The sequence below is a fragment of the Empidonax traillii genome, unplaced genomic scaffold, assembly GCF_003031625.1.
Source record: "Empidonax traillii isolate 1590-97213 ecotype Southwest subspecies unplaced genomic scaffold, ASM303162v1 scaffold678:size492020, whole genome shotgun sequence".
Classification (NCBI taxonomy): Eukaryota; Metazoa; Chordata; class Aves; order Passeriformes; family Tyrannidae; genus Empidonax; species Empidonax traillii.
The window spans coordinates 467451-488181 of record NW_020955871.1 but is presented as its reverse complement, the minus strand read 5'-3'; the positions used below and the strand labels follow the sequence as shown (position 1 = coordinate 488181).

General features: G+C 39.5%; 2 protein-coding genes across 2 annotated transcripts in view; one reads left to right on the top strand and one right to left on the bottom strand.

Annotated features, from left to right (window-relative positions):
- The first annotated feature begins 111 nt into the window (after positions 1–111).
- On the top strand, positions 112–2120 carry ZAR1 (zygote arrest 1). Its single transcript, XM_027899600.1, has 4 exons — positions 112–1062; positions 1148–1240; positions 1311–1385; positions 1466–2120. Exons 1-4 carry the CDS (start codon positions 112–114, stop codon positions 1607–1609), a joined length of 1263 nt encoding a protein of 420 aa, XP_027755401.1. The 3' UTR covers positions 1610–2120.
- Positions 2121–4978: 2858 nt separating this feature from the next.
- The window catches only part of FRYL (FRY like transcription coactivator), a 135498-nt gene continuing 119745 nt past the window's right edge, over positions 4979–20731 (bottom strand). The window contains exons 57-63 of the mRNA XM_027899613.1: positions 20297–20446; positions 17892–17990; positions 13166–13234; positions 9901–9918; positions 8831–8941; positions 7282–7478; positions 4979–6937 (exon numbers count right to left, since the gene is read on the bottom strand). Of these exons, the coding sequence (XP_027755414.1) occupies positions 6679–6937; positions 7282–7478; positions 8831–8941; positions 9901–9918; positions 13166–13234; positions 17892–17990; positions 20297–20446 (903 nt within the window). The 3' untranslated portion in view covers positions 4979–6678. The remainder of the gene's footprint in view (positions 6938–7281; positions 7479–8830; positions 8942–9900; positions 9919–13165; positions 13235–17891; positions 17991–20296; positions 20447–20731) is intronic.

Here is a 20731-nt window from a genome sequence, read left to right as displayed (position 1 = left end):
ACAAAGCCGGCACCCGTCGGGGGCGGGGGAAGCCCGTCCCCGCCCCGGGGGTATTTAAGGCCGCCCCTGGAGGGAGGGTACTCCGGGTACGGTGCGATGGCGGAGGAGGGGATGGCGAGCTACCTGTACACCGCCTACCACCCCTACTCCTACCGCTACCCGCCGCCCAAGGGCAAAGGGGGAGCGGCGGGCGGCTGGCGGCCCCGGGGTAGCGGCTACTTCTCGGGCTACGGGGACGCGGCGGCGGCCGCCGAGTACTTCGACAACTACCAGCGGGCGCAGCTGAAGGCCATCCTGTCCCAGGTCAACCCCAACCTGACGCCGCGGCTCCGCAAGGCCAACACCAAGGAGGTGGGCGTGCAGGTGAACCCGCGGCAGGACGCCTCGGTGCAGTGCTCGCTCGGGCCCCGCACGCTGCTGCGCCGCCGTCCCGGCCCCGCCGCGCCGCGGCCCCGCGAGGCGGAGCAGGAGCTGGGCAGCCCCGCCACCACCAGCACCCGCGCCGTGCGCTTCCCCCGCACCATTGCCGTCTACTCGCCCATGGCGTCCCGCAGACTCACCGCCTTCCTGGAGGAGCCGAGCGCGGAGCCGGAGCGGCGGGCGCAGCGGCAGGACAAGGCGGCGGCGGCGGCCGTCGAGGAGGAACCGGCCGCGCTGAGAGAGCAGCGGGAGGCGGAGGCGGCCGCGCTGAGAGAGCAGCGGGAGGCGGAGGCGGCCGCGCTGAGAGAGCAGCGGGAGGCGGAGGCGGCCGCGCTGAGAGAGCAGCGGGAGGCGGAGGCGGCCGCGCTGAGAGAGCAGCGGGAGGCGGAGGCGGCCGCGCTGAGAGAGCAGCGGGAGGCGGAGGCGGCCGCCGTGCGGGCAAGCTGGGAGAAGCCCCCCGAGGGTGGCGCTGAGCCGCTGGAGCAGCGCCCGGCCACCACCCCAGAGCCGCCAGCGGAGACGGAGACGGGCCAGGAGGAGAAGGTAGAGGCGGCAGAGGCAGCGCGGGCAGAGCCGGCGGAGCCGCCGGCCGCACCCCAGAAGCGGGAGCCGTCGGCGGGCAAGACCCGCCTGCGCTTCCAGGTGAGGGGTGGCCGGGGGGGAGCGGAGCGGGGCCGGGTTGGCCCGGGAGGTGCCCGCCCCGTCGAATAACAGTTGTCTCTGGCAGTTTCTGGAGCAGAAGTACGGGTACTACCACTGCAAGGCCTGCAACATCCGCTGGGAGAGCGCCTACGTCTGGTGCGTCCAGGGCACCAACAAGGTAGGGCTCGGATCGCCCCCGCGCGGCCCCCTCGCCGCCGCCCCCCTGCTGACTCCGGCCTCCCCCCCAGGTCTATTTCCGGCAGTTCTGCCGGACCTGCCAGAAGTCCTACAACCCGTACCGTGTGGAGGATATCACCTGCCAGGTAAGGGACGGCCCTCCCTGCTGCGGGCCGGGCGGCCCTGGGGTCTGGCCGCCCTCCCCGACCGCCGCCTTCTCCCTCAGAGCTGCAAGCAGACGCGATGCACCTGCCCCGTGAAGATGCGCCACGTGGATCCCAAGAGGCCTCACCGCCAGGACCTCTGTGGCAGATGCAAAGGGAAACGCCTCTCCTGCGATAGCACATTCAGTTTCAAATACATCATCTGAGTGGGATAGGGATTTTTTTGCTTGTTTTGTTCGGGGCTCTTCTAGAAAACTACAAGTAGAGGAGATTTTTTTTTGTTGTTGCTGGTATTGTTAAAGATACTTGGTGAGGTGTAGCTAGGAAAGCATGAAAATAAAAGTATTGCAAAGCATACTCAAATGATCAGGTGGGTTTGTGCTCAGCTCAGAGGGTGTATATTGTAAATCCTGTAACTTGCATAGGGGAAGAGCCCACAAGTGTTTTGTAAATAGATGATGGTTTTGGAAGCAGCTGACTCAGGACCTTGTAGAATCTCAGGTGGATACCGTTTCTGTTACTGCTCCTACTCTTGAACTAATCAAACACTTGAAGTTAACATTAAATCAACATCTACAGTTGGTATTAGAGCATCATTCATGAACTAAACACATAATAGTATTCACTTACTGTATCCACTTCTAGTCCATGTAGAAAGTATCCTGCACTTGCTTTTCATCATTAGAAAATGATTGAGAAAAGCTGTGTAAGAACTAGGCCACTGCTATTGGTACAGCTGGTCTGCATTTAGCTAACATGGTGTTCTTGTCTGTAGACTAAAGCCAAATAAAGCTTTTCAGGGATAGTTTTCACAAAATGCCAAGGAAGGGAGTCAGTGATGTTATGGTCTCTCAGTAAATGTGTTGCTCATCTTTCTTTTGCAAGCTTAGCAAGCAAAGTGACACTTCAGAGGCTCAAGGTACAATACTGCATCTCCCTGGCTTCCTCTCCAACCCACAGATGAAGCATAGATGACTTCAGGAGTTTAATCTAGTTACGGTTTAGATTCCTGCCATCAGGGAAGGATCAAACTCCCACACTCTTCTGGGGTTGGTTTTCCAACTCGGAATTGTACTCCTGCTGTTTGGCAGTAATGGCAGAAGCAGCACTGTTCACTCCCAGAGGATGCTCTCTGTGGGCTGTTGGTGCTGTCAGTGGTGATGCCCTCTGTAGGGACACCATGCTTCAGCACAGTGTTACAAGCTGACTGGGACTAACTACAGCATCACTATCTGAGCAGATTCAAAAGCTACTAAAACCTACACTGCCACCCCCAGTCTCCCCTTTAGCTAAGGAGTCAGGTAAACTTTGAGGAAAACATACTTTTCTGAGAATGCTACTGAACACTAATTTTGAAATAAAACACCATAGTGCACAAAGCCTTTTGCAGAACTCTAGAGGTAGCTTCTCTTTGAAATGAGTGATTTATCTTGGCTATTACAAACTTATCTACACCTGTACCTAACTTACTGGAGACCACTATTTTAAAGACTAAAGGGAGAACCATTCTGAGCCTGTGCTGTTTAACAGCTTCAGTGCCAGGTGCTTTTGCATCCCCCAAGTAGGAGCTGGATAGGCAAACAATATCCCTTGTACAAACATGTCTGTTGTGAGGGGCAGTGAGTGTTAATCCTGTAGGCTTAACTCATCTTGTTCTAAAGTCCTGCTTTATTTCAATATGCCCCTTGAACCTGCTGCAGTGACTAAGGCTTAATGCCTCAGTGCCAATTTATTGCCAAGTAATTTTATTTATTCTTACCACGTTCATTATTATAGCAGCATGAGGCATTCTGGGAACAAGTTGTTTTATTTCATACTTCTACCTGAAGCATTTTTCCCTGTATCACAGTAAAAGGAAATACCCCTTGCTTTACCAGCTCACTCAGGCTTTCACAGCAAGTTTCATCCTTGCCCTAATCAACTTGAAAAGTACACCTGCAGCTGGGCAGCTTTCTGTAGGTGTGTGTGCCTTGTACTCACCTGCAGGTACTGTAATGAGCAGTGGCAAGTCTCCAGCTCGAGGAGGAATCAGCTGGGGCCCTTTCTGCAAGCCATTCAGCCACACTGCCTCAGCTTGCAGTTGCAGCTGTGATCTGGGATGTCTTCTAACTTCTGAGCATATTCTCCTCTAAGGGTGTTCTTCAATACATTTTCCTGTTTGCCTTCCCCATTCAAATGGCTTTAGTCTGTTCCTGATGGATGCAGTGAGAGACTGACGGGGATGAATCTGTGCACATGGATAATGAGTCTGAGAACTGAAGCTCTGTGCCATGTCTTATCAAGTCATATGGCAACTAATGGGAATATGAGCAGTCAAGTGCTTCCTACTTGTACTCTCACATGCATTGCTTTGAGGATTACTTGCTGTGAATATGGTGACTCTTATGTGATTATTATCAGTAATAGCCCAAACTGAAATTTAGTACAATTTCAGGGTTGTCATCCCCACTAAGCACAGTCAGAGGAGCAGTTGGTTCTGCTTGATAGGATGTAGAACAGGCCTACCTGATGTGAACTTACTTTGTGCTTCAGCAACTCGTCCAAGCAAGCAGCTGATGAAGGTTCCCCGGGCAGATAGAAAAGAGCCACCACCCCTGCTTTCATTAGCTACTGCAAGGTTTTGTGACTTGGAGGAGTAGAGTGGGCAGCCATAGTAAACAAGCTTTCCTTTATCCTATAGCATTGCTCAGTTCCATAGTAGCTCTACATGTCGTCCCTCTTCATAAATATATTCAGTGCTTTTACTGCTCGATGCCAAAGTGCTGTATTTCTCTTGTTCTTTTCAACTTTACTGCCCTGTCATGTCCTTGACAGCACGCACTGTGTGTCATGGGCACTGGTTCCCAGACTCAGCAGAAAGAAGGGAAGCAACTCCTGACCTATGTGATTATGCAAAGTGGAAAGGAACAGCCTTCATGCTGCCAGTTCTTCAAAGATATTTTGAACTTGCCCTGTACAGCTTTTCCACGAAGAGATTCTTTTGCACATTGGCTCAGTCAGTGCTATCTTTGCTGCATCTTACTGGAGCTCTCTGATGTTTTGGTTTTTTCTAGACCCCTTTACCATAGCTTCAGATTTGGAACAGAGCTGGCATCAGGTAATGCAGGGTGGCAGTTTATGCAGTAGTTGAGGAGTAATTTTTGAAAAGCTTCACGAAGTCAAAGCAATATCACAGACAGTCAGCTGGTGTGCTTCTGCTCCATAGGGCAGGTTCCACTAACCATTATACATAGAGGAAGATGTAAAGCATAAAGAATGACATACATGAATTCAGGTTTGAGTTTCATGAGAAATCCATTAACAGTTTCAGAAGATGCCTAGGAAAATGCTGCTGCAATTACAGGATATAAAAGGAAAAAAACATGACTTCAGGGCACCCAGGCCTCTGTTGTCAGTGTTTGGTTAGCTAAAGTATTTAAACTCTAGCTTGTAAAAATACACAACATGACAGATACAATGTCTTTTATTTTTACAAAAAAAGCTGGTAAAAGATGATGTAAATAAAAGTGTAATGTGCCCCTAAATAAAACTACTTATCCCTGATAAATACTAATTAAATAATTAAGAACACCATCTACAGTACCACAAAACCATCAAAATAATTCAATTTTATCAGGGACAGGGAAAAAAAATACAGTGAATATGGATGTGCCTTGACCAGTTACAGAACTTGTTAGGATAACATAACTACTGTCAGCAGTCCAACAGTGTGCACAGTGCCTTCAATTAATGCATTTCAGCATAATTACATTTCTAGTGGGGTCTAATTCCCCCAAAAAGGCAGAGCTAAGAATTTCAATTCTACATTCTAAACTCTGGAATTAGAGCCCATTAAAAAAAAAAATCACAGTGGGTAAGAGATGTATATAAAAATACTGGGTGTTCCTTTCAAATCACAGGAATAGTGGGACTACATTCTTTTTTTCCTGTTTTTTTTTTCTCTTTTTTTTTTTTTTCTACAAAATGCTATTGGTTTCAACAGAATCCAGTTTGTTTTATGCTACAGACTTTTGACACTGAACTATGAGTATATTGCCTGTTTGCATGTTTTGGTAGTCAGTCATTTATTTTTTCTTTCTATATAGTCCCAATTCCTTAGGCTGCAGTTGAGTCATGAAGACACATATACGTGCATTCAAACTCTTCAAACCCTGCAGACCACTCAGACTGCAAGTACTGCATGTGACTACCACGAGGGAACCTCCCTTCCCCTCATAGCTTTATACACCTACTGTTTTAACAGTGCATTGCACAAATTTACAAGAAAAATACTGGTTTTGCACTATACAGTTTCTAGAATATATACAGAATAAAATAAGTTAACTTCTAATGAGAATTGCTGATGGGCAGCATATATCTTTAATATACATTTTAAAGTCTCTGCAGGCAGCTACTTTTTGGTTAGTTGTTATCAATATTTGTAACATAAGCACTGGTCAGAGAACTGAGCAGCATTCCAATAAAGTTAACAGATATATTATTTCTTTTAGAAACACTGGGAAATCCCAGTTGAAAATATTATTAAATGTCCTAACATTTACACACTATGAGGATTAGATCTAATAAAATAAAATTTCTTCAAAAATAATCTTGCAGCTCTTTTAAGCATGCTCTGAGACCTTATTTAACAATCATCCATACCTTCAAAAAACAAACTGTCACATAGCCATACATTCTAACTCACACACATAATTTCCTTATTACAGACAACAAAAGCAAATAAAACACTGAGAAGTCAATGGTTTTTGCAGTCGTAAGTCATTCTACTCATGTTGGACCGCACATTCTTCATGACGTTGCAAAGTGTCTCGTTAGGTATTAGTTGATGATTATATCTACTACTGCTGGAAAAGCCAGGAAGCCTTGCAGGTCTTCAGCCAAAATAAACCAGCCTTGATTTTAGCCTCATCCCACCTGCGATACTGATTCAACCTGTAGAGGCTGTTACTGCAAATATCATTTAGAGTTCTGTTACAACAGAAAATAATGCATATGTATGCATTACATTTAAGCCCTTTTCCTTTCATGTAGTTTTTATAGATAAATTTAATAAAAAAATACTACTGCCACACAGGCTGCTGTGTAGAAAGAGCAGTCAAGTAGGATGTTCACTTCGATTTTCAGATTTTTACTTTTGATGAAAGAGTTTCTTGCTGCGATAAAATTGCGTTGGTTGTCAGGATTGCTGGACGTTTGTTTTTATGTTTTTCATGAAAGGTGCTCAATAATAATCTGAAGTGTCTTCATCATCAGTTCTTTTCTAAATGACAGCTGTTCAGAATCCAGTGCTGACAAGATTTATTCCTGTTCTCATCTTCCCTAGAAGCTGATAGGATTGCACCATGCGTAGAGACTCTCGGATTTCTAGGTTAAGTTCCATCAGCTTTGAGCTGGCCTCAGACATGTCTTGGTTGGAGCCCACAACTGCGAAGCTGCCGGTCTGGCCAAGTGTCTGGTGGCGGAAATATATGTGCAGCAGTGTTTGAACTGGGTCATCTTCAGAACTGCCGAAGATGTCGTGGGGCCAAATAGATCTGTAAACACACAATATGGATTTAAACGTTAGAAAAATTAAATGTTTACATATTCTTTAAACAGACATTTGAACAGAAGGCATTGGAAAATGCAAGAGAAATATTTCTTCCATAGAGTCCTGATAATTAACTATCGTTTCTCAGAGATAAATTCTAAAGAACAAGTACTACTAGTATTGCTTTTTGTTCTTAAATTGCAAAAGCTTTAATGAAACAACAGTGCTTGTCCTTTTTGAAAAGGACATCCAGCAAGAGCTGAGAAAAACCTGGAATAGTGCCTATCCCTGTTTTTAATTTAATAAGGTCCACTAAGAAACATCTGAAAGCAATCCTTAAGCACTTACCTGAAAGCCTTGACCTGTGCTACAGCTGACACAAACTCTTTGTTTCTCAGGGTTTCAATGAGAGAGTGAATAGCTGTTTCTGTGCTAGCTTGGGAAGCCTCTGCAATTTCAACTTCTTCAATACCACTGTCAGACGCAGCCTCAGCCTCCTTCAGACAGCTCTCCAATAGAGCAAGTTCTTCAGACATGTTTATGACCTAAAACGAGTATAAGTTACCTTTTCTTGTTTAAACATTATTTTAAGCCAATTTAATTTTCAGCAGATCAGATTTACATTCCCTCCCCCCTCCTTTACAATAATGAATGAGAAACAGAAAAAGTACACCCAAATATTTGCTGCAGTTGTTCAATTATACAGTTAATTTAATTTAATGGCCTAAGCATCCACGTTAGGTATTTGGGCTTTTCCCTGATGATGTTTCCTTCCTAGTTCTTTTAATTTCATAAAACATATTTCTCCCTACATTACTTAATCAATTAAAATGACAAGAGTTAAACACTACAGAAAAGTACAGCAATGGTGTTACTACAAGGACAGCTTAAATATGGAGAAAAAATCAAGATGACTGGTAACCCAGCAAAGGAACTGTAATGCAGCCTGTATATAACAATACTGTCTTTGGCTTTAGCATCAATGCGTGAGCAAAACACGAGGGCATCTCTCAGAACATGATTCTGCATCTGACTAACTTAGGCAAGCAGTGGGACTGATGTGATGCCAACCTTCCACAACATTCTTCAAACAGAAACAAACCTGATTACATTCTCTACAAAAATATGTGGAACAACCTTTTTTCCTACACTACTCATAAACCAAAGACTTTCACCCAGCTTTTTCATTTTCCTCACTACTATGTCAAGGAAGACCCAGCCTATTTTGTTCCCTGCTACCTCTGTTTATTGCATTTCAGACCCAGGGGAGAACTTTCAGAAGACATTTTTAATAGCATAATGCATACAGATTAACTCAGTTAACTTCAAGTGCATACCACATGCACAACCAAAGAACACCTTTTACTTCTGAAGTTACTACAACTAAAAATCAGGCATAAAACATCTAGAACATGTTACTAACTATGTTTGGGATGGGAACGAAGATTGCAGAGGAATTGCACGGTGGCTGCAGTGACACAGTTAAATAAATCGGTAGCAAGTGATGGTGTTTGCAATAGGAAACACCAGGAAGATGGAAAGGGGCTTCATCACAGAACTCTGCTGAGTGGAGGTGATATGCCTTGATTGTATCTTGATTAGAATACACCAGGAGCACTACTGAAATATTTAAAATCCTCATCACTGGACTCCCCGCATTCCTGGTTTTTTAAAAGCTTTGAAGATGTACAAAAATCAACACAGATATAATTGAACATCTCAGAAAGTTCTTGTAAGGTCTACTTAAATCTCTTAATAATTTGCTATAAAACAGCTGGTACCCTCCTCCAGTTTCTAAAAAGATGTCCCACTGATTAAAATGTTACCGAAGTGTATTTTAAATTGTTTGACTTTAAAATGTCAACAACTACAAGCTAAATGGCATGATTTTCATTACCTCTGCTTCTTTTTTGATTGTTTTTACTTGACTGATGAGTTTGCAATAGGCTTGGAACAGAAGCAGTAACTGAAAATGCAACTTGTATAGCCTCCGACACAACTCCAGCTCCTACAAAAGTAAGCAACAGTGTTATACTGAGGAAGTGAAAAACTTCTACTATCCAATACAAGAAACAATAAGTCACAATTTCTTCAGTATAGAATATGCAAAATTAAAAGTAGGTACTTGGTTACTAAAGAAAATGCCAAAATTATGTAGAAGCTAACATAGCAAGAAGCTAATGAAAAGCAGATGAAACTTCATTGAGTTCTGGATTTACAGGTAGCCCCTCTCACACAGATTTAAGGTTTACTTTTTAGTAAGTTGCATTTTCCAAGAAGGGGCGTGGGGTGGGATGTGAAGTGATTCAAAAGGCATTTTGAAATGTCTGGATCATTACAAGATTTCATGTCTTGAAAACAAGACAGTGTTTCATAGATCAGTTTTATTATCGATATTTTACTGTTTTAAATTCAAAATCTAATATCCATAAGATGCAGTTGTGGTCTGTAAGTATGGAGTCTTTCATAACCATGAGTATTTCTATTGTATAAGCACAGTATGGCCCTTAGCTTACACTGCCTGATGACTTAGGGGAGAATAATTCTATTCCTGGAGGCAAAAATAGTTTCCTTTATAAAAGATAGCTTTTATTCTATTTTAGAAAATACCACACCATATATTCTTAAGGCAATGAAATAGCAGCATTAACTTATACATGTCTTGCTTCCATTTTTATGTATCTAAAAAGCTAGTCAAAAGTGCAGACAGTATTAATACTGCTTTACATACAGACATAAAGGCGAGTGCTGATGGAATAATCTTTATAATGTTCTACTATCTGCGGGATCCTATTATCTACAAAGGACCAACAGTTCAATGGGTTAGATGATGCAAAATTAAAGCACACAGCATTTCTGTAATAGTCTATGACAAGACACCATTATTTCACAAATGGACGAGACAGATGAAGACAATTTGGTGACTGGCATAGTTAAATATTTGATAAATCAAGAACCATCACTTACTGCTAGAATTTCCATTTGCTAAGCAAGAAGATGAGCAGGTCACAAAAATACAAAGAAAGAAAAAAGAGCAAGAATTAGTGTAGGAAATAATTATAATTAGGGTAAAAGATGTCCCAGGTAAAATGGAGGAAGAAATACAAGTAACATGCTTCAAGTACACCCTGAGTGTAACAAGTTAACAGACTAAATTTGAGATGAAACTACTTGCAGCTATAACTTAAGATAGATAACACTGGCTTTGATGTCCCACAGCATAAGTAACACACAACCCTGGTCTTTGTACATTGTGTAATCTGAAAGGTCACAAATTTAAGGTAACCAAAATCAAAGACATTCAGATCTGGACATCTGTACGTTTCTTACTTGTTCTGTACTACTAGAGTTTAAGCACAAATAATGCCTTCTAAAATTTGAAATGTAACATTAATTTAGATTCTGAATTCAGTTTAGAAAATTCCTGGCTTTGCTAAACTCAATTTTCAACACCTCTGAGAGATATCTGTAATGTAATTGCACTTGGTTTTTAAAAGCTATTTCAGAAAAACGTTTGGGAAAGAGGGACAGGGAGAGAAATCATCAGAAAATATATTTCTCAGACTTAGGGACATGAACTTCTGTGCTTTGTACAGCACTAAGTGTGCCATTGGCATTTAAGCACATTCAGTGGTCACAGCAGAACAAATGATGGAATATCCTGATGTGGAAGGAACCCACAAGAATCATCAAAGTCCAACTCCTCGCCCTGCACAGGACAGCCCCACTGCACCCACCCCATGTGCCTGAGAGCGAAACATATGAAGATGCAACTGATGTCTGATTCCAACATACAGAAGCAGTTGAGCTTTACTAAGCACATGATTGTACATGATGTGTATAATAAATTATCTATGATGTGATGAACAGGCTATAGCACTGCATGTTTGTGTTACACTGCATGCTTTTGTTCTGCACTTCGTGCTGTTACATACACGGCACAATTGCTATATAAGCAAAAACTTCTGATGCACAGAACACTGTCAAGATTTTGAACTGCTGAAGTCAATATGAATTCGATGACTAACTTTAATGAAGCACAGAGAATCAGATTTGAGAAATGGCTGGGTTGGCTATTTAATAATTTTAGTCATTAAGTTCCAGTGTTCTTAAAGCCAAGTCTCATTATTACTGTAAGCCATAATTAATCTCTTTCCCCCAACACCTTGATAGCTACTTTTTAAAAAATTGAGAGAGGTTTTCTTTTAAAAATGTCTTTGTGCTGCTTCAGTGTCTTTCACATATATGCTTACTTGAGAAATAATCTGATTTTTCTACCTGCCTGTCCTGTAGAAACAGTCTAGCCAGAGTCCAGGTGCATTCTTTCAGGCTTGTGTGTACTAATAGCAAGAATTGAATAATTAGATTTACTTGCAGGTCTGCTGGCAATGCACAAGCCAGAACAGAATTAATCTCACTATTTCTTAGCTGTATGGACCACAGTGCTAAAAATCAGTAAGAAAATCTTGTTTGTGTTAGTGATTGAAAAATATCTGTCCTCCTGAGCAAATTTAGAACTTCTGTAAATAGTGTGTATTTACGAAGCAGGATAAGAGGACTCTGCCTTCTCAATGGATACTATATATTGAAATGTTTTTAACTGAACCTGCAAGTACAAGCAGCACATAAACAATTCCCAGCATGCCTCACAGGCTAGGATTGAAAACCAAAATCAAAAGAGATCCCCCAAATAATCAGTGTGAATGGTCACATAAACTCTTTTTAAGAGGCTGTCTTCAAACCCTGCAGAAACAGGGAAGAACAAGCAAAACTGCCTCACTTGGAATCCTGGATTTTCTCTGTACAAGCTATTTGAAAGCCTGCCTGTCTCTTTTCTTCCATTTCTTAGTTTCCCTAGCTGTACAGTGGGAACGCTAACATTTGCCTTTATGGTAAATGTTAGAACAGCTTCTTGGTGTATATAATCAACATTATAAATATGGACTGAAATACATAAATGCTGCTTTTTTTATTAATATAACATTTACTGTATTGTAATAGTAAATGTTGCTTCCTATTTCTAAACATGTACTGGTCAGTATGCAAAGATTTAAACCGAGTGTACAATGCACTAAACCGTGTGTTCATAGGCAAGACAAAAATCCTTGCAAATGGTAGCAAATTATTTTGCTGGTTTTGCATTACCTCTGCTTATCTTCATGATTTCTTTTTCAAATGTGCAACTTCAACGCAATAAAAAAAGCAACAGCATATTATCACGTTTCACTACTCTAAAAATTCAGGTGCATTTTGTGATTAAATGAAAAAAACCCAAACATACATACATATATGACAGCAAAAGAAAACTGTATAAAAGAAAAAATAGTCCAAGGACATCACAGACATTTCTGTTGTTGAAGATTATATTTTCAGCAGCAGAAACATGACCAAGTGCATCAATGAATAGAGTTAAGTTGAATAAAATGAATAAAATTCCTCCTTTCTCAGTTTGGATTTGGGATTTTTGTAAAAGATAAGTTCATCTGCTACCTGAATTCTACTTTCTTACATCTTTCACTTTTCTTATTACAGGACTTCAGATGGCAGATTCCTTGTAATGTCAGGTTTTGGATTTGCTTTTTTACCAACAGTGTCAATGTTATGCAGCTATTATATATTTTAAAAAACCCAGTCCTTGTCCATTGGGGAAAAGCCATCACTTCCCATAGCAGTTAGTAATATTAACATGGATGACTGCCATGCAGATACATAGAAAATGTTCAACTAGTATTAATAGGTTACTGCACCTATTGTTAGATGATATTTTGACAGAAGTGTTTTTTGAGCTTTTTGCCATACTCTTACTTTACTCCCTGTTCCTCTTCACCCTAATAATGGCTCCAGAAAGGTCTTATGTAGTTATATATTACTAATTATATTGAATTCCATAGAGGTTTTTGGGTTTATCTGAGCATATGATTAGAATGCTAATCTTTTTTCCTTCTAGAAACAGCAGCAGAAAAGCAGACTTGCTAGTACACAGATGGTATCTAGTCTGCTTATCTACTCAGTGTTATTAAGTCTAGAACCCAAGGTTGCCAGCTTTTATTAAAAAGACTTGTTTTTATTAGACTACCACTTCATAAGATTCTGAGTTTCCAAAAGATAGGATGATAACTAAAATGAAACGCTTTTCATGCATTTTTAATCTCTCTACAAATATTGGAACTTTTGTGCAATAGGGATGTTTTTAAATCTCATTTCCTGAGACTCACAAATGACATACACCTACCTGGGCATCTGTGTTAGTGCCATGAATACCATCATCAGTACCAAATGTTCTTTTGCAATCTTCTAGCCACTGCAAAATAAATACAATCAAGATTAAACATCTTCCGAAACAGAGCACACTGAAGACTGTGCTAAAACTGCGTAAGACATTTCATCCAGTCTTGCACATTCTCAGATTACATGAAAAGTTGTGATATGAAATCAACTGTTTACCAATGTTGTTTGCAGTAATGATATCCACTCTGATATATCACTTGTATTTTTTATTGTGTCCCTTCTGTTGTAAATTTCTTTCATTATCCACGATGGAGATAGCACACTTCAGCAGAAATACTAACCTCTTGTTGAATTTGGATACTGTTGCAGTGAGGCGTGTGGGAGGGTGGAGGCAGAAAACACCCCTTTTATTACATGAGATCATATTTTCTCTTTACTTGCTGCACAAGGTTTACCCTGACATAATTTATCAGCATTTAAAACACAGCACTAATTCACATTAGAGAGTAAGCCTGTTCTACTTCTTGTGACTACTTTAGAAACGAAGGAAATAGAGCTCTCCTGCGTAAGCAGTTGCAAGTGCAGATTTACTGGATGGAAAGAAAAAATCCAAATGCTCCAATGCGAGTTTAGCATCCCCTCCACTTCATACACGCCAAGGAAATGACGTATTCTTGCATTACACAGTGCGAACCTGCAGATTCCACTCAGGGCTGTATTTAACCCCATTTCCTATAGCAGACAACAAATTTATTATATTCAGTGGGCAAGCTCTTCTACCTTTAGCCAATCATGTAAATTTATCAAAAACTAACCTCCATTTGTCCTGGCATTCACAGGAATATCATGTTACTATAAAGCATTTAGAGAGTTAACTGTGTTCTTGGACAATACAACCTGATCACCTCATTGAGACAGCGCCCAGCATATTTTTCAGTACAGCACAAACAACTGCAGGCATGAGGTAATTTGTGTATTACTGAAATGGGAATGTATCATGTTGAGATAAAGTGCAAAATATCTTCTGAAATGAAGAACAGGCTCTATACATCCAAGGAAAAACAATTTAGCATACTGCATATGTTTGATATCTTGAGTCTCAGAGGAAATCTTAGTGACCTTTTTCTAACCTTTGTCTGATGCAAGAAAAAGAAAAATGTGATTTCCCATCTGCTCAATTTAATAAAGGTTACTTAGTGAATTAACTAGGCCTGTGTGCTTATCAAGAGGAGAAATGGAATTCCCTAAACACCATGGTGCCAGTTTCAATTAGTGACATGGATACCAACATACACAGCAAATCTCATTTTATCTTTATCAGACAGTGTCCATCAGTAATGATGGAATAGATCTGCACTAGAACAAATAACATCAGCAACTGGGAATTTAGTATTTATTTTCACACACTGCCCTTTTAAGATCTTTTTCGAATCTTAAAACCAGTCTGAATAAAGGGTGTGCCTAAAATGCTATGAAAGGTATATAACTTTATATTTTCTATTACATTTATCTGATTCAGTATCCTTGTCCATAATACACACACATGAAGTCAAAGCAGTTCCCTTGCAAGAACATAGAACAATAGCTTCAAAAAGGTCACAAAATTAATATGCTAAGAATTTTTACAGAATATACGTTCAGCATGGTAGAAATACCTAAATTTTCTCTCTGAGAACAGCAGTAGATTGTGTGACAAAATAACCTTCTTTATATGTTAGCTTTACATCAATTTATGTTTTCCCCATATATCTCCTACAAAGATACAGGGTGAAATGTTGCTGAAAGCACAACACAGGAAGTCTGGGATTGCTCTTGATCACAGCACAGGCTGGTTTGCCAGAATAACCCCTAAACAGATGTGCTAAACCAGACCCTGTACAATAGGTACCCTTCTGTCTTATCTTGGTACATAGGTAAGAGCTTCAAGCAACTGCAGCCCAAGACTCTAAATTTTTCAATCTCATTCATGTGAATGCTAGTACTCCACACAGCACAACAGTGACAAACATCCTCTATTAGAGTAAACTTTAAAACAACAATTTTCATTAAAGAATTTTCCAGTGGTTGATTCTATAGGATACCAGATTAGCATGCAAATTACATTTATTTAACTATCTGTTAATTTATATTTACTTTATTAAACAGCAGCCAAACCACTTAGTTTGATCATTTTTCTGCATGTTTCTATGAAAAAAGCAAGTATCTGCAATAAACTCATTAAGCATTTTGCCTTAATACTTTCAGATTGAAATAGGATATGTAGCACAATTGTCTGTAACAGCAGAAATTCCTATTTTACTTCAGGGAGTCTCGCTGAATCATTCCCTACACTCTGCTTAGAAGGACAGAGTAAGAAACCCGATAAAATCTAAGAAGGAGCTTTGGAAGATTTATATATGGCACTTGCTATATAATAAACACACCAAAAAAAATGAAGACCAACAGCTAAAGAAATACTTCTAAAAAAGTTTTAGAAACATTAATTATCTGAGATAATTAGTCACTACTTTTAATTTAACATGCTCAATAGACAGTTAAATAATGCACTAAATTATCTAAATGACATTCTATCAAGAGTCAGAGAGGATTGGTCAAAGCTAAAAGTTTCTTCTTCTGCAGTACTGCTGCTTTCTATTTATAAATTATTAAATAAAAACAAAATCCTAACAAAATGTTGTCAGTTATTTCAGAATAATTCCTTTCACCCTGTGAACCTTCTTCCTGCTCCAGTCACTCACAAATCCCGTGGCAGAAGACAGGCTGACCACAGAAACATGTTACTGGACTCCCTTCTGACAGCTCCACTACAGAAAAACAACACTCCTTCACTATGATATAATGACAGAGGCCATCAAACTGATACCTATATTTGTTTACGTAGTAAAATAAAATACAAAGAAGTTCCTATGTCAATATAATACACAGCAGCGCAAGATCAGCTAAAAATACATTTAGTGAATTCATGGCTATCTGAAAGGGAAGTAATTTAACTCGTCATACTTTGACAAATCAACCAAACGATAGCATTTGTTATTGCTATGATAAATAAGGCTGAAGAGTTGATGTAAAATTCCTCCATATTTGTATAGTCATCGTTCTAAGTACACATGAGTCACGTTTTATCCTGCCTCAAATCTTCATGTCTGACCATGGGGCAAATTATTAGCCTCTCTGTGCCTCTGTGCTGCTCTCTAAAACGAGGAATAAAATACATTATCTTCTCTTAGGAATGCTGACAGCATTATGCATTGGGAGATTGCCAGACATTAAATATTACATCAAGGAAAACAGTGTTAAGTCATTAGATGAGAACTTTGTTTCTGATTAAGCCTACATGGCAAAATGTACCTCACTATATTAGATTAAATAAATTGGTATTACCACAAAATAAGGCAAAAAAATGCAGCAACTCTTTAGCAGAAATGCTGGCCTGGCTCCTAGAAACAGTTTATCTACACTAACAGGGCTGTGTGGCATACTTTAGCATTGGTTTCGAGGAAACTGTGTTTCTTTAAAGATCCTTTCCACAAAAAAGTGGATGTCTAGTCTGTTCAACAGATGAGCTGTCAGCAGTCTTTGCAAGGCAGAGGCCATAATTTCCTAATAAACTCAGTATGATCAAGAAACATGGAGTTACTGGTGCGGCAAAATACAGCTCTGCCAAGATATCATAGCTTGAATTCTGGTTCTGTTTTTCATCATTTAAACTTGAGTACACAGCTGTTGTGACAGCCTATCAGGCTGCTGAGATCAGTAAAATTCAGCATGTTCAGTTTTCCCAGGAATTATCATCTCTCTACAACAACAGCTCATATATTCCCTCTCTCCCTCTATTTGCAAAACTGATTATAGATCCATGTTTTCTTTTGGCTCTTGAAATAGAAACATTACCTGTTTCAGTTTTCTGAAGTTAGCATCTTACTTTCTGAACTTCACACTAAAGTTCACAAAAACAAATATACAGACCCTTGCTACAGAAATTTTCAACTTTGCGGTTCTTGGGAAAAAGGATTTAACTACTAACATATACCTTGAAAGCTAAACTGTATTATTCTAAACAACTGACATAAACATCAGCCTCAATGAGATCTAGCTGTGAGATGTGCCCTAAATTTATGCATCTACATATGACGTAGCTGTTTAAGCCTCCATTACTGTCAGTGGAGATCCAGTCATTAAGAGGAAGTCCGAGGAGTTATTCAGTTGAGCAAAAAGTTTATATTAGGATAAAAAGCATTGCTTTCTTGATTCCTTTTAATGTATTGACCTGATCGTTAGATGCTATGGGTGTTAAGGCACTTCATTCCCATATGGACAGTTACCTGTAAATGTCTTAATCTGGCAGTGAATCCTACCCTTCTAGTCTAATAAAATAAGCCAATACATTCATAAGAAAGAAATACCATAATTCATAGATATTCATGTTAAAAATATTTGAATATTTTTAAAAGAGGACTTTTAAATTAAGAATGCACTTTTCCCACTGTTAGTGCAATGATATATATTCGAAGTCAGTTTCAGAAGTATGTGCAACAAAAATGAGCTACACATAAGAAAAAACCCTCAGGTTCAGATTATATGCATAGAATACTAGTAAGAAAAGGGAACAGGATTTTCAGAAATGTTCTCCCACAGTTTACTTTTAGATACCTGTTTTGAGAGACAAGGACCTGTAACAATTTCTTGATAAGTAGTTCTAATATTTTTGTTTTGAAATGTAAGAGACTCACCTGTTCTGCTGCCTCTCTTTTGACATTATAGGTATCCAAGTGTTCTTGGAGCTCTAGAACACTGAACTTCAATGTTTCTAGCAGGCCACAAGACAGTAGCTGGAAGATAAAAGCAATCACCCCTGAAGCTCTGTAACAACTGACTATAATATATATAGTTTAATATCTAAACTAAATAATACGAAATCCCAAGTCCACATTTGGAAAAACAAATTAGAATTAAATGGGTACACATCATTTGTGACACCTTTGAGCAAATGAACTAACACGTGTGATTATCTGTTAAATCACTGAAGAACAGTTTTGATTCCAAAATAAGAAGAGCAGTACCGAGTTAACATCTGAAAGAGATTTCAAAGCAATTTTTTGACCTTTCATAAAAAAGAGCATTTGATACACACACCACTAGTGAAAGCAGAACAGTCTGTAGCAGGAAAAAAACGTACTGCTGCTGGCGTGCTCCTGTAGCAACCTAAGGAGCATCCACTGAGGGTTACTTGCCCTTTTCAGTATACAAACTATACTACCAGCAAAGGCTTCTTCAGTCTGTAAGAATCAGAACCGTCCAAACAAGAACTGCTGGATATCTGAAGAATTTTCTACCATTAATGACTTTGCCTTTTTGAACATGGTTTCAAAATCCCTTTTTCCCTCAGGGGCTGCTGCCTCAGCTTTGTTCCACAACATTTCTCCCTGTAGATTTATTTTCACTTAGGTTTTTCCTCTTCATCCTCCTGCCACTTCCTGTAATAAACACGCCTCTAATATGATGCTTCCTCCCTCACACTGGTCATCCCTTGCACACATTAAGAGCTCTGTACTTTATCAGTGAGAAGTAATCTGACAAGCAGGTTCATTTCAATTAAATTATTTGGAAAGAAAAGATTTATTTACACAGTATTTGTTAATGTAACAACACTAGAGTGTGTATGTGCATGCATACGCATGTACACATACACACAAGTCAATGCTTATATGCATATATGTTATATTCATTATTCCTTTTAATGTTTGTATTTTTATATATGTATTATTTATTTTTTTAAAGGACACATACTATTCTAGATAGACACTAATATAACTCTTCTTTTTTCTTTTTTTTGGTTAATTTCTACTGCTTTAAAGTGGTCTAAGTTAAACAAAAAACATTAACATCTGGTTGCCTTGAAACACGCTCTCTGTGTCATGCTTTTCAAGTCCTCATATTCTTAAGTGAGAGCATAAGAATTGCCCCTTAGCACAAGGTAAAAAACCAGGTCAGAAGACTCCCACACTGAATCAAGGCCAAAGATCCATCTATCTCAGCCCTGCAGCTGACAATGTCTAATGGCAGCTGCTCAGAGAAGGGCAAGCATGTGGTGACCCACCTACCCCAGAATGCTTTCTTAGCCTCTGTCAATGTGGTGTTCTACATATACAGGAAATCTACCCAGGGCTATTTCTTTCATGAATTTCTTTAGCTGCTTTTTGAAAACATGAACAGACACTGTAGAAAATGACAGCATTTCACAGTTTATGTACCACATGAAGGATCTTAGTTCTGTATGTTTTAAAAGTCATTGCTAGCTTAACTTGATTATCCTTAACATCAATTAATACAATAATAAAATAATTTCTATCACTTATCCATCATAATCTAGATATCTGTGGACAGATTTCTCTTCTGAAAGGCTGAAAAATCCTAGCCTGCATACTCATATCTTAGATTGAAGTCATTCTACATATTTTATAATCCTTGTGATTTTTCTTGAATCTTTTCCAGTGCAATTGCATTTCCTCGGAGATCAGGGGACCAGAACTTGCCCAAAAATTCAGGATGAAAGTATATTTGGGATAGGTACCTTCGCTCAACAATGTTTCTTATTTTGCTGTCTCTTTTCTTAATAATTCTAGCATAGCTTTTTTTTTTTTACTGCTGCTGAATACTGAGTTTACTTCTTGAATTTTTTTTTTTATAACCAAGATTTGAACTTGCATGGCAACAAGCAACCCAAAGTCTTCATTGTATGTTTCTCGTGCATCACTGAATATATACACAAACACCACAATACAAAAAGGCAAATTGCTGCTAGAGAAGTAGTCTTCCTTCTTCTTACCTGCGCAGACAACATAGAATAAACATGAACAAGCAGGGAAGGCAAAAAATAGCAAGGGAATTGAAGTGATACCTACTATCACTGAGTTCCCGCACTGTTCACTGTTACAGCTGGAGGTTATTTTGTCAGAAAATGCATTTCTCACCTGTGTTTTCACATATTGATGATACATAGGGGCCGCTTAACATTTGAATTCCTCTATGATTTCAATTACAAAGAGTTTCTTTTTCTTTTTCAAGGTTAAAAAGTTATTTTGTATGTGACATAAAAACATTTATGCACATATTCCAACGTGTGTGAGATTCTTACCGTTTCTGCATCCACAAAGACTGTTGGACATTCTGAACACATCATCATCACTTCCAGAGAACTTCTGAATTTTGTTCCAATGCGCTGTAGACTTTCACCAAGAAAGCTGACTGAATCATTTGTTATAGATACAAACTTTCTTTGAATGGTCTAGAAATCAAATCAGAAAAACATTTATTTTACACTGCATTTTACTACTCCTCTGGCTTTTCAGATTAAGAATTTCAGAGCAAATTTTCATCATGATAGCATGTATTTTTAACACTAAACGACAAACTAATATGTAATTTGCTCTGAATTTTCATGTAAAACTAGCTCCAGGAAATGCTATCAATCCTGCACCTAAAGATAACTACCTAAAGATAACTACTCCTTTCACATCTAGGCCTTTAGTCTCAGTATAGCTGGACGACTATTTGTCTTTATTCAGTATAG

Coding starts and splice junctions, on each gene's coding strand:
- ZAR1 (XM_027899600.1), top strand. CDS start 112: ATGGCGAGCTACCTGTACACCGCCTACCACCCCTACTCCTACCGCTAC. Junction 1,241..1,310: donor GCGTCCAGGGCACCAACAAG/GTAGGGCTCGGA, acceptor CCTCCCCCCCAG/GTCTATTTCCGGCAGTTCTG. Junction 1,386..1,465: donor TGGAGGATATCACCTGCCAG/GTAAGGGACGGC, acceptor CTTCTCCCTCAG/AGCTGCAAGCAGACGCGATG.